This window comes from Aspergillus homomorphus, assembly GCF_003184865.1.
Source record: "Aspergillus homomorphus CBS 101889 unplaced genomic scaffold BO97scaffold_22, whole genome shotgun sequence".
Lineage (NCBI taxonomy): Eukaryota > Fungi > Ascomycota > Eurotiomycetes > Eurotiales > Aspergillaceae > Aspergillus > Aspergillus homomorphus.
The window spans coordinates 292,525-304,955 of NW_020291908.1; the positions used below are offsets into that span (position 1 = coordinate 292,525).

The following is a 12,431-nucleotide window of genomic DNA, read 5'->3' on the forward strand; positions in this document are numbered from 1 at the left end:
TGCATAAAGTACCCTTCATCTTGCTATGTAAGGCTGCGTTGGCCGCGGAAAGTCACACCGCAGAGTATCTTTGTGTAGCCATCCTACAATTACGACCTGAGTAAGCTTAGATCTCTACCGTGTTTCCTAAACTCACGTCCTTTCTTCCTATTCATCCTAGTCTTCTGAGACAACTCTGAAACATCTCTGAGCGACCAAGATATATTGAAACCAAGTACTCATCTCAAATCCCGGCATTCGTTGGCCCTCGTAGTCTTGCTTACAAAAAAGCCCATGGCACATTCTTCGTCCTTACTGAACCATTTTTAAACCGAGCGTTGATGCCTTAAAACAACACATATCGTTCATCTAATATGGAAGTAGAACAACAGAAATCAAGGCTGTAACCAGTGCAAACCCTCACCCTCTGTGGCCCCCTTCCCCTTACATGTGTAATCAAGTCTCTATATTGGTCTTCTTTCTGCGGTCCACCTAAGTATCATTAATCTGCTACTTGCTGCCTGAGGTCGTCGTGCGGTATAGATACTGATTCTTTATACGAGCGACAAATGTTTTTCTGGGCGGTGAAAGCACCCACTGTAGAATTGTTATTTGTCAGAAACAAAGGCCTATCTAATAGAAACGAGATAACAGACGGTTCCCACTTTACTTCAGCATTCCACTACATACTACAATACACCAAGCATGGCTGTAGCAGCTGGCACACACTGCTGACCTCATCACGACCTCTTCATGTAAGCAAGAAGATTATTTTCTTCCAGAAACTCGACCCAGGTCTGAAGCTTCAAACCGGGTATCTGTGTGAGCGGGGCGATTAGCTTCTCATCAGCTGCATTCATCCAAGCCAGCTGACACTTACCTCTTTAGCCTGCACAAACTCGGGGCTGTCGTACACGTTGCCGAACTTCTCAAACATCAGAAGCTGCTCGGTGAAATCCAGAGCAATCTCTGGCGACATGCCGTCCCGAGTCTCCAGAAGTCGTTGGAACTCATCAGCGTTTAATGTGTGATACTTCGTTCGAAGATTATACTCTGGAGTGTATTTATAAGTAACCGTGACAACTTCAGCGAATGGGAGAAAGGAAGGTTGTAGAAATGGGTTGTATACTTTCACCAATGGCAGCCAATTTGTCTGCTTCCGCGAGAGCCTGATTATAGAACGCGATGGTCTTGGCGAAATAAGTGGTACCGGATTCGAGAACCAGCTGAACAAGCTTTCCTGTATCCCGAATCGACACATTAGGCATTACGGTGTGTGGGCTGTGCGGGAAGCTCATGTTATATACGCCTTGCGCATCCTACTTAGATTGTAAGCGATCATCAACCGGGCAACGTACACCAACAACTGGGGAAGCAATGTCGACGCACAGGCTTGGACAGATACCGATCGGGGTGAGTCAAGCAATTTTCGAAATAGTTGGGGAAGAGCACCGTGGTGGTCATGGCCCACAGAGCTGGATATTGCTGATGGATGTAGTCCGTGACAATGCTCTTTCCCTTCCAGTGGTGGATGTGCAAGAGCGCTCCGCCAGAGAGTTTCTCAGGGTCAGGGAGCGCACTCCAAACAAGATGTTGAAGAGTCGACGTTCGGGCCGCTGCATCCACAATAGCACGGCCTTGCGCAATTTCGGCCTCGCTGGACTGTGTTGCCCAGAAGTCCGTCAATGCAAAAATAGCATTGGCGCCTGCGAAGACTGCTGCAAGCGCCTCAGCACCTTCGCTCAGATCAGCGCATCGAAGCTCTGCTCCAATGGCGGCGAGCTCCTGAGCTGCTGGCTTGCTAGGGTCGCGCGTTATAGCCCTGACTCTATAGAGATGCGGGCTCTTGAGGAGCTCTCTAGCGACGGAGCCACCCTGAGGTAATAGGATCATTGTCAGCTGTCAGGTGAAATATACTAAGTTCGTTGGGAGAGAAAAGAACCTGTGAGCCAGTGGCGCCAATGACAACGACCGTGCGCGGAGACATGATGATGACTGAATTCCTATCGAGAAATGTAAGGGATTGATGAAGAAGTGCTAGGAAAATGTCATTTGCGATCGACGCAGCTACTTATACTCCATCACCAATATCACTACCCAAAATATACCGCTTACTAATCGGAGCTGGAGATAAATCGGCATGGCTTCGGAAGAGGATTATTCTCCAACAGCCGTTAAAGAGATACAACGAACCTTTTTCACAAGCTAAAAAAGGTCGTGTCTGTAGTCGGTTAACTAATCTCCCTCTACTGCTTTGTAATCGAACTGTTGTCACTACCAGTGACTATGGATCAAAAGCCCTCCGACACCTCCGAGTTGCCGATCCACTTCCTGGTCCGGTGGATATCAATATCGGCCGCCTCTTTGCCCTAGATCAGAACGGCCACCGCCTATTCTCGAAGCAAGGTACCAACATTTCTATGGAAAGTCTTTGTAGTGACTCACTGTCAAGATGCATACTACAATCCTAGTCACAAGAGCCAGTTGAGGTCAGTGATCAGACAGAATTCTGCTCTGCTTTACTTACCCAAGACTTGAGATTGGAATCGGCAAAGGGTTGGTAGCTACATATTTCCGAAACGGCCATACCACTGTCATAGCTACCTGTCCGGATGCATCTCCAGAGAGCACAAGTTACCTGTACCCTTCACCCTGCGGGACGAATTGCAGTCTCATCATCTGACACCTCAGTCTGGATCACGCGGACAGCATCGCTGGGACGGCAATTGCGATACAAAATTCTCTTGAATTGATTTTATCGTGCTGAATGTGGAGACGTGCGATCAATACAGGCCTCTAATTGAGATTACGAACACCGATTTGCACAAGAGAGCATAAATAGTAATAACCGCATTGGAGCCACTTCTGCTTTGGGTAAGGCATTAATAAGGGGTTTGTAGATGCGTCGCGGAAACAACCCGTTTCAAAAAAGTGTTCGAATCTTCTGATATCATCGAGTCCTTGATTCGTTAGAACGGAATCAGTATCTACTTTAGAAAAAGGCTATGCTCCATCTTCACAGTGATATCCTTGACCTCTCTTTTCTGCGTTCAATTACCATGACCATCAGAATCATGAATTTCTTTTCCCTCTATCGACGAAGTATTTTCAAACCCCGAGCATATGCTCAGACTGGGAATGTGTTACACATCTACTGTCAAGCACAGCAATTATGCGAGGCGTGTGGCAGGCAACGTATGTCAGTTCTTTGGACCAAAGAAGAAATTCTGCCTAGTGTGTCCCGCCCCTTTCGCTTCCGTGGGTTTAGAAATGAGGGTATCTCTATTCGAGAAATGACCTTATCTGGCTTGTCGCGAAGCCCCTGTATTGGAGCCTGGCTGAAGTTTGAGTGCTTCCATTGTTGCACTTTCAAGGAGCTACATACTATAGAATTCTGAAGTCAGCCAAAGGCTTGCGTTGGCGCACCACTTCGGATTCCAAACTGATCGAAAGGAAACAGAGCAGCCAGACATCGGCCTTCCTGATCCCACTGAGATAGCCCAGAAAGACCCAGATTTGACGGCCAACAGAGTGCGTGGAACCCACTCTGAGACTTTTGCTAAGTATCATAAGTTGTGTGAGCAGTTTGAGAGATAGGAAGATGGAAGTGGATCGGATATGGGCGGGGTTGCATTTCGCAATTTCCACAGAGGATATTATCGACTGAAGGTATAATCATCTCTCTCAGTGAATAGTGGATTAACAAAAAAACTTATCGATTTTGATAATCTTCTAATAGTCGGACCACACAGACAGAGCATAAGCCTGCGTTTGTCTACAGGAAGGGGAAGTTGTCTATGCCTGCCTGGCGGATCATAATATGAACTTTGTGCGATTGACACCAGGTATCTTCCGGTTATGTCGAAGAGATAGGATTCTCTATTTCCATAAAGGAAATGTATTGAGAAAACGATGATTCTCACTCCTGTACCCTTCTTGGGCTCTTTATTTCCTGTCTCAAGATATGATATCGCCGAAATAGTCCGGCCCAACGCAAGGCGCTGAGGTTTCAAGCGGCAAAATCCTTCCGAGCAACTTATTAAACGAGATTCACCACCAGCCTGAAAGCCAACAGATACGAATGGGTGGAATGGAAAGCAAAACTGCGCAAGATCAGAGAGCTATATAAGAGCTTGATGGAACCACTTCTAAGAGGCGTGGAAACGGTGATATCCATGGCTATCGAGGAACTCTAAGCTACCAACTGATAACGAGAGCAGTGAGCGGACCTCTGAGAAACCCCAGGCTCATCAGAACTCATCTTCCCTCTCATTTAACTAACCGCCACCTGATACTCAGCCGACCGAGAGAAACACAACCGAGTGTTCTACAGTACAATCGACTTGGGGAAGGCTCAACAATCATGGCTGATCCTTTTCCCCCGCCCTAGCAGATATATTCTGAAGCTTCAAGGGTGGATGATGCTTAAAGACGACATCCTTGGTAACATTGTACTTGGACCACGTCTTATCCCGATACTGACAAAGAATCGCCTCGACAACCTGGAGAAGAACTGCCCAGAGGTTGATGAGAGTGAGCCTGAGCACAACGTATATTGGGTGAAAGTTGTTAGTCGTCTACCATCTTTCCTTGAATATGTGAGCCGTTGGATTGGTATCGGAGGCAAGAAGGAGTTGTGGGATTATAGAGACTTCCATGCGGACCAGATCCGAACTCGCTACTTCGAGACAGTCCCAACCAAGGCGCAGGTCCAACCTTGCCTCGCGGATCCTGGGGTTGTGGACTATCTGAGAGGGGTTTCTGGCGATTGTAAGCTTTACATGGTGATCGGGACCAAAATCGCTAATAGCCTTTCCTACACGGCTGAATATGATATCTCTGACGCGGGGCGCATATGGTACACCATGGCCGCGGCTCGCCCGTCCCTCATTGGCTACGAACTTCTGGAGATTGAGGTAAATCGGGCAGGTGAGGTCGAGAAGCTAAATAGGGTCTACCCTGATCCAGCCAGCGCCTTTCCCCCACTCCGCTCCTTCGTTCCTCCAACTCCAGAGACCGAGAAGTCCGAAGTTGCGGTTACAGATTCTGATTGAAGCACGGGAGAATAATGGCATAACCCGTGGATTAGGTGGAAGAGAATGTCGAAACATAGCAAATATCAACACAAGTTGAAACCAAATACAGCACAAAAATGTATTGTAAATCCTAATTATACTTATCCCAAATGTTACTTATTGCCTAGTCCCCATGATATCGACCTTTCCCAATGGCATAGGGGTAAATATATACGTATTGATGCCTGGACACCTGGGTTCTAACACCTAAAGTTCCTGAGGCATGAAAGTTTTGATAGCCATTTGCCTGGTCTTACTGCTTGGTAACGGCAGTAATGGGACGTGGCGTTTTCATGGCGTTTTGAAGTGCACTTGAGAAAGATGGAACCGAATCTGCTGCTCTGGCTGGGAAATGAGAATCAGATCATGGACACTAAGCATTACACAATGCGGATCTCACTGCACGCTACTCAATAGCCGATAACGAAGTTACGCTCCCACAGTCCCTGAGCTGGAATCCGTGCATTCAGGGCTCATGTGGATCTCTGAGTACTGGCCAGAGGGAGTGCAAAACGTGAGGTGAAATTTTATGTGGCATCTGCTCATGAATAACACACAGCAGCCCATGGGAAGGCAACGTCAACAGCACCGTAGTCAATCGCGATGCCATAACTGCTTGACTATGTTATATTACTGGTGTGTTACTGCGTTCACCATGTTCAATCTATAGTTCCATTATCGGACTACTGATGAGGCAAAACGAACCCCGCGGGGATTACACAACCAGGCGCAACTGCCGACTGCGGTTTCTACTATCATATCATATCAGGCGATACGGTATGTTGCAGCCTCTAATAAACAGGCTAGGCTGTCCTAAGAACTAGCTTCTATGTTGAGAACTGATTTAAGGGAGCTGCGAGGCGGAAATCGGCGAACCCAGTATCGCCGGAGAGTGTGGGCTCAACTTCGCAGGTAGCAAGACCTGACTAGAATTCAATTGCAATCTTGCTGCTTCATAGCCAGTTCTTGTCGCAGTAGAGGAACTTTGTGGTGCTGGAAATTGTTATTCAGGGGCTTGTATATAGAAGACTTGGCGGTACAGTACAGTACATGCTGTATATACATACACGAAAGTCTAAAAGTCATCTCAGGAGCAGTGAGTCTCAAGGTAAGGTACTGTACTGTATTGCGACTCACAAATGGGAAATCATTGAATGGTATGATATAACCTCAATTGTCCCCCCGTCACAACTCCATTCATGCCCACCTGGAACTTATTATGTCTGACGTGCCAAGAGAGGAAGTCCCCTTAGGACAATTCAACTATGAATTGTGTGCAGAACTCCATAATCGCAATTTTCTGATCGCCTGGGAAGCAGCAGGAAGATCTATGGAGAATGATCCTCTCTCGACCTGGTGGGAGCATTTCCATCCCTCCCCTGAACTCGCAGCCCGTTACCATCCCTGTTTGGTAAAGTTCTTCCAACGCGTGTACTATCATCCTGATGCTCCGGAATTCTTCTATTATCTTAAAAGTTGAATGACCCCTATTTCTTGATCAATCCTGGCCTCAACGCAATGTTCGACGGGAAGGACTGTTATGTGCTTCTGCATCCGGCCACGAGCTGGAACTGGTGCAATTGCGATGAATAGGGGATCATGTGGGGAGCCCTACGACCACTACCTCTTTTCCTTTTGCAATTAATAGGTGTCTAGATCCGATCAAACCACCTGCAAAGCCGTCTTTGCCGAGGAACGTGAGGACACGCATCTGATCTGTAACTACGGCCGTGGCTTCCGACCGCTCGAGGACATCTATGCGGACTACCTGTAGATGATCACGGAGAACAAGGTCGAGGTGCAGATCAACGGGCAGTGGCCTCTAGGGGAATCGGTACCGACCAGCTGCATAATCAATCTTTCAACACGATTGGCCCTTGGCGGATTCATACCTATACCGTAGCCGATGCCGACAAGGCGGTGCAAGCCTTCCTGCGCCTTCTTCACGAGATAGAGATTCGATTACCCAACAGCAGCAGCAGTAGCGACAACAACCACAGTACCAGTATCTCAACGAGGATATCCACCTCCTCCTCACTCCCCTGGTCCGACCCCGACGTGCGCACCGAAGCGCGCCTCGTCCCCAACAGCTTCATCAACGCCTTCTGCCGCGCAACCAGCACCACCAGCAGCCCTCCCATTCAATTCCGCTACATCGACGCCGACTTCCCCACGCCCGGCCCATCAAGCCCATCTTTCTCTTCCTCGCTGACGACGCCAACCACACCCCGGGAGAGACCATCACCACGGCACCCAAGCCAGATACATGCCTCAACTGCCTCCTCGGCCAGTGCAGTGATGGAGACCCCAAGGCCCCACCTGGACGCCCCGCCGGCCTGCCGTTTGGGGTTGGACGGCACGGCTGGGCCCGCCGCAGCGACGGCACGCGCATGGGCGACAGCTTCTTGGGCGGTGAGGACCCGGCGGACGAGAACTACGATCTGTATCAGTGGATGGTCAATGGGTTTATCCCCTTCCGCGATGTGCCGGTGCACCGTGTGCTTGATAGCTGGGCAGAGCGGGTGAGGGCTGGGGATTGGGTGGTCGGGCGGGATGGAGTTGCTGATGGGGTCCAGCGGTGGAGGGAGGCTGATTCTGATGGTGTGTGGGCGAAGTACTGGGTTTTTTTGGGGTGGTAGGTTCTATCTATCTTTTTTTTTTTTGGCTTCTGGGTACGGAGTAGTGTGGAATCCGGCTGGGATCGCGTGAGCAACGCTTTCATTGAAGATGACTCCTTCCTATTCGGGTGCGACAGGTTTGGTGTGGCTCATATTGTATGGGGAAGATCCTTGCTGCAGCTGGACAATCCTCTAGTCACCGGGGGAGGTAAAAGGGACGAGAAGGGCGATCGGGGAATAAAGCCTGGAGCTGAGAGGTAAAGGTAAATCCCTCTCTCTCTCTGACCCCACACTCCTGCTTGGGGATTCGTGTCGGCCTGAGCCGCCTCCAGCTTTGGGCAAGCTTATTTATATATTTATAGCCTGTGTCTGTCAAAAGTGTTGGGGAGACCGGTAACGAGTTCCAGCCAGAACCCCCGGGCTTTGTTGAGAGATATGTGCTGGATCCGGGGTGTATTTTGTGGTGGTTCTCTCCACCCTCCCCCCCCCTCTCTGATAAGGCAGGTGTTATCAGAAAGCCTTAGGGCAAGCTGGTAGGGCTAACCCTGCGAAAGAACCTGGTGCGTTGCTGGACTTGGAAGTCGATCAATCTCCTACTACGTCTCGGACATTGAGATACTTGGGCCCTGTTTCGATTAGTGTGTATTGGCGGAACTACTCTGCCTGGGAGTTTGCTCGCAACTTGGATTACGCTAGCTGACTGGCGATTTGGATGTGATTACATCAAGGGTAAAAAGGCCCTCTCCCAAAAGGAGAGGGGTAAACGAATCGACCTACATGGGGATCGAACCCACAACCTTCGGATTAGGAGTCCGACGCTCTACCATTGAGCCAATAGGCCTGAAAGCTACGAATTTAGTACTCTAATGACTACATAAGCTAAGCTTAATTTGAGCTAATATGCAAACATGCCCTACCCCCCTTGGCCAGTTAACGTACAACTTACCAAGAAATACACTTTAGTGCCGAAATATAGAAACCATAGCTTAGATTACGGTATTAGTATGAACAGCATCTTCGTAAGTTGAGCTCCTGAAGCAAAATATGTCGTCTACAGAGTTTTTTCTTTTGTCTTTTTTTTAAACTCTCTTTCTTTCGCAAATTGTAAGTCATTGCACTGTATCTGGCCCAGAAAGGGTGGTGCTTTGCCAACAACAACTTGCAGACTGAATGCTTCGCAAACAACTCGCCGGAGAGATTTGATCACTGTAAGGGTCAGGTGACCTTACAATCGTGCCTCAGGCAGTCACAAACCCAATTAAGATCAATGGGTCCACTTTACCTGATTCATCCCAAGAAAGCTATTGTTTTGACGTTGTTCTTTCCATATGGTCACGATGAGAAGCATGATGCTTGGAAATAATGTCTAATTATGGTCCATTGGCTCAATGGTAGAGTGTCGGACTCCTAATCCGAAGGTTGTGGGTTCGAGTCCCATGTGGATCGTTTGATCACCGTCCGCGATACTTGATTCGCTTCAATTATTTACCACGGACAAGTTCACTTTTTATTTTTTTTACCTTGACTCCCTGGTCACGGCGGATATCATGCACAGAATGTGCCCACTCAGAAAAACCCTCGTCTTTGGTCACAAAAGAGGGGGAGAGAACAGAAAGACAAGGCACCTAGGATCGATTTTTAAAGTCCCATGGACTCGCTTCCCATGAACGGGAACGAATGTAAGTGTCGGACGATTGTTCGGGACGATTATCCAAGTAGATAAACATAAACTTGGAGGCAGTGCTAGCAACACCCCGACAGCTAGCCCCGTGGGCCGGCTTCAAAGATTTATACCCGTTGATCTGAGTGATGCTGATAGTAGAATTTATGGATGGTGGTTGGTGGTTGGGTGGGTGACCATCGGATCTAGTCGTCCTTCGCCATCTAAGCCTTAAGAGAATTACAGTATAAGCTCTGGCTGTACATGAAATTCGGGGGTATGCCTTTGGGATCGCATAGGGTGACCATCTGTCCCCCACCTATGCGGTGGCAGCTTCGACGCTCTGCCATGCCAATCAGCTAACCCCCCTCCCCTCCCTTTTGGCCTTGTCACTTGCATGCATCAAGTGCCTCGCCTTCTTTCTCGAAGCAAAAAGGGGACTCAAGGCTCAATGCGATATCGTAGGGATAATCAGAGACTGCTTTTTATGTAATACCGATTGATCTATAACCTAGACTGCGGCTTCTACTTACCTAAGTGATTATCCTGCAATGTGTTCAGTCAGTGACATAAATGTGGTTCTCAAAATCTGCCACGCAGACTCAAACACTAAGAAAAGAGTTACACCATCTGTTCTTACCTTTCATAGTTCTTGTTCGCTGTCCCTGGAAACTATGAGTCTTTTGGATTCCGATGGTGGTTTATGAGTTCTTGCCCACACAACCCTATCAGCTGATTTTCTAGCCCTAATTTCTATGTAGTATACCTACCGCTCCGGTTATATGTTTGTCAACTATGTTGATTGCGTGCCTCAATTTGCTACGTCTACGTATTGGCTTCTTATTCTCAGTCCGTCATTCTCTATACTTCGCGTTCATTTGTATACGGGGACGGTGTCTGTCATTGGAATCGTACCGCGGACGCGACTCGGGTTTGTGAAGAGCAATCGAGACTTATTGATTTAAAGTTCTACCACACGACCTTCACGGTCAGCGGCGTCAGTTGCATCAAATACCATGTAGTACACCAGGAGGAACCTCCTGGCCGCCCATGGCTCGGAATCCGGTCGCCGAGGAGCCATTGGCTCATGCACAAATAATGACGGCAGCTGCCGCTTTGTCTGCCCACCCTTCCCCGCCTGAAGTACAAATCACGAAGTGCAGGTTGGGCCGGTTGCGATATGTTGCTGCCAATGCGAGGTGTAGATTACACTCTTTCAGCCCATTCCACGTGAGATCCGAGGGGGTTCCCAGTCCCGCCTTTCATGAGATGTCATCTGACCCAGCCATTTGCCACATACGCCTGATGTCATGGGAAAGACGAAACCGACTGCTACTGCGAGTGCCGGATTATATTAAAAGTCTCACATGCCGGTACTATGGTAGCAGTGCGGACAGGGCCAGCTCAGCACCCTACAGCTTTATACCATCGACAGTCCCAACACCGTTGGTGAAACAGACTCCCCCTCCTTGACAATCAATCTCCTGACCTAGCTACAACTCAAACAGAACCAAAGCTCTAAATCATCTCATACCTTAACAGTCATGACTACCTCCCACAGCATTGAACACTACAAAACCAACGTCCACGCCCACTGGGAGGGAAAACACGCCAAGGACTGGACGGAGGTTGATCTCATTGGATACGAGAACGCGACGAATCGCTTGTACAACGAGCTGTGCGCGCATCCGGACGCGGCCGTCGTCCAGGTCGGCCATCGATCGACCCTGCTCAACAACCATGGCCAGGACTACCGATTCAATGGCAAATTCTCCAGCGAGCAGACGCAGCCGGAGCGCAGTCACCATGAGTACAACCGGTTTGGAAAGCTGGTGAAGTGGGAGGGCGATCGGTGGTATGCTTATGATTTTGAAGTGGAGGTTACTGATCATACGAAGGCCTAGAAAGGGGGTGGGGATGGATGGCTAAGATGCTATGGATTATGACCCTAGGTTGCGCTGTTGCGCTGAGGTTAGTTTTGAGTAGCAACTGGTTCTGTGAGGCTGGAGCTTTGCCGTTCCTCCTATTGTCTAATCAGGATTATGTGATCGCCAGTTATTTCTGACCTGCAAGAGGATAGGTGCCGGTGTAATACCTGGGGAGGGATCTGAGATCAAACCTGAATTAACTGTTTCTCTTCATAATCTGACCAGGTCTTGGGGTGCTTGTTCGCAAACTAGGATATGACATCAACACATGTCGCCGTGGCCTTTGTTGCGGCAGGCGCCTCAACTATAGACAAAAGGATTAGTAGACTCACACCTTGTATGTATCCTGTGTCTACCATGTGTACTGACACACAAACCAATAGCTTTGACAAGTGTAACCAAAGTTAACCTTGAATATTCTAGATATGGCTTTGTGATCTATCCAGTTCGGTCGCAATCACAAATGAGGTGGATTCGATAACTTGAGCTTGAAGAGCACATTTGAACTAATCGGTATAGATTCCACACCGTGTGTATCCTCGACCTGAGAACCGCCCAACGGGCCGCCGGAGCTCATGGAAGACCCGAATATATACTGGATGAATTACCTACTTTCCGCCTCGCAGCAAAAGATGACTGTTTAATATCTCCCGTTGTGGGCCAGACTTCAGGGCTATTAACAATACTTGACACTTGTGGGCTTTTAGATACACTTATTTGGACAGTCTCAGTGGTAACTTGTAGAAACCTGTGTGAGCCACATCTCAGATAACCGTGATCAATAACGATATAGCAACTCTTATACAATATCCAAGCACATACGACCACAGGGTGTGGAAAACAGGGCTTCCCGTCCGCTCAGCCGTACTTAAGCCACACGCCGGGAGGTTAGTAGTTGGGTGGGTGACCACCAGCGAATCCCTTCTGTTGTATGTTTTTTGTTATTATAGATAAATGCTGCTGAAACCGACTGACCGACCGAAGCACGGCAGAAGTGTTCTGGATTGTTCGGGAGAACCGGAGTTTCGGAGCTCTGACGCAAGGGTTCTTTTTATGGATTCATGAAGGCAAAAGAACGGCAAAAGCACGGACAATTCGCCCTCCACAAGCTCCACCGACCCCAATGTTATTTGTCTATTGTCTTCTCCACTGCATGGCCACTGCATGATGT

General features: G+C 48.6%; 4 protein-coding genes and 2 non-coding genes across 6 annotated transcripts; 4 read left to right on the plus strand and 2 right to left on the minus strand.

Annotated features, from left to right (window-relative positions):
* Positions 1-555: 555 nt before the first annotated feature.
* Positions 556-1,993, minus strand: BO97DRAFT_96799 (NmrA/HSCARG family protein). Its single transcript, XM_025701168.1, has 5 exons — positions 1,922-1,993; positions 1,369-1,854; positions 1,109-1,298; positions 860-1,032; positions 556-797 (listed from the first exon to the last, which is right to left on the minus strand). Exons 1-5 carry the CDS (start codon positions 1,964-1,966, stop codon positions 720-722), a joined length of 972 nt encoding a protein of 323 aa, XP_025550649.1. The 5' UTR covers positions 1,967-1,993; the 3' UTR covers positions 556-719.
* Positions 1,994-4,274: 2,281 nt separating this feature from the next.
* On the plus strand, positions 4,275-5,033 carry BO97DRAFT_454021 (uncharacterized protein; the record flags this gene model as incomplete). The annotated part of the gene is made up of 1 exon (XM_025699092.1): positions 4,275-5,033. A coding segment is annotated over one exon (759 nt), but the record flags the coding sequence as incomplete, so codon positions are not given.
* A 1,795-nt stretch (positions 5,034-6,828) lies between these two features.
* On the plus strand, positions 6,829-7,693 carry BO97DRAFT_454023 (uncharacterized protein; the record flags this gene model as incomplete). The annotated part of the gene is made up of 2 exons (XM_025699093.1): positions 6,829-6,888; positions 7,055-7,693. 2 exons carry the CDS (start codon positions 6,829-6,831, stop codon positions 7,691-7,693), a joined length of 699 nt encoding a protein of 232 aa, XP_025550651.1.
* Positions 7,694-8,441: 748 nt separating this feature from the next.
* BO97DRAFT_t171 lies at positions 8,442-8,513 on the minus strand. Its single transcript has one exon. It is a non-coding gene; the product is annotated as a tRNA-Arg (tRNA).
* Positions 8,514-9,046: 533 nt separating this feature from the next.
* On the plus strand, positions 9,047-9,118 carry BO97DRAFT_t169. Its single transcript has one exon. It is a non-coding gene; the product is annotated as a tRNA-Arg (tRNA).
* Positions 9,119-10,646: 1,528 nt separating this feature from the next.
* Positions 10,647-11,537, plus strand: BO97DRAFT_370432 (uncharacterized protein). The gene is made up of 2 exons (XM_025692774.1): positions 10,647-10,781; positions 10,841-11,537. Exon 2 carries the CDS (start codon positions 10,877-10,879, stop codon positions 11,234-11,236), a length of 360 nt encoding a protein of 119 aa, XP_025550652.1. The 5' UTR covers positions 10,647-10,781; positions 10,841-10,876; the 3' UTR covers positions 11,237-11,537.
* The last annotated feature ends 894 nt before the right edge of the window (positions 11,538-12,431 follow it).

Excerpts from the sequence above, each read along its gene's own strand:
- BO97DRAFT_96799 (XM_025701168.1), bottom strand. The coding sequence starts at position 1,966 with ATGTCTCCGCGCACGGTCGTTGTCATTGGCGCCACTGGCTCACAG. Across the intron at positions 1,299-1,368 it reads ATCGGTATCTGTCCAAGCCT|GATGCGCAAGGCGTATATAA; the intron begins GTGCGTCGACAT and ends CAATCTAAGTAG. Across the intron at positions 1,033-1,108 it reads ATTGGCTGCCATTGGTGAAA|AGTATAATCTTCGAACGAAG; the intron begins GTATACAACCCA and ends AATACACTCCAG.
- BO97DRAFT_370432 (XM_025692774.1), top strand. The coding sequence starts at position 10,877 with ATGACTACCTCCCACAGCATTGAACACTACAAAACCAACGTCCACGCC.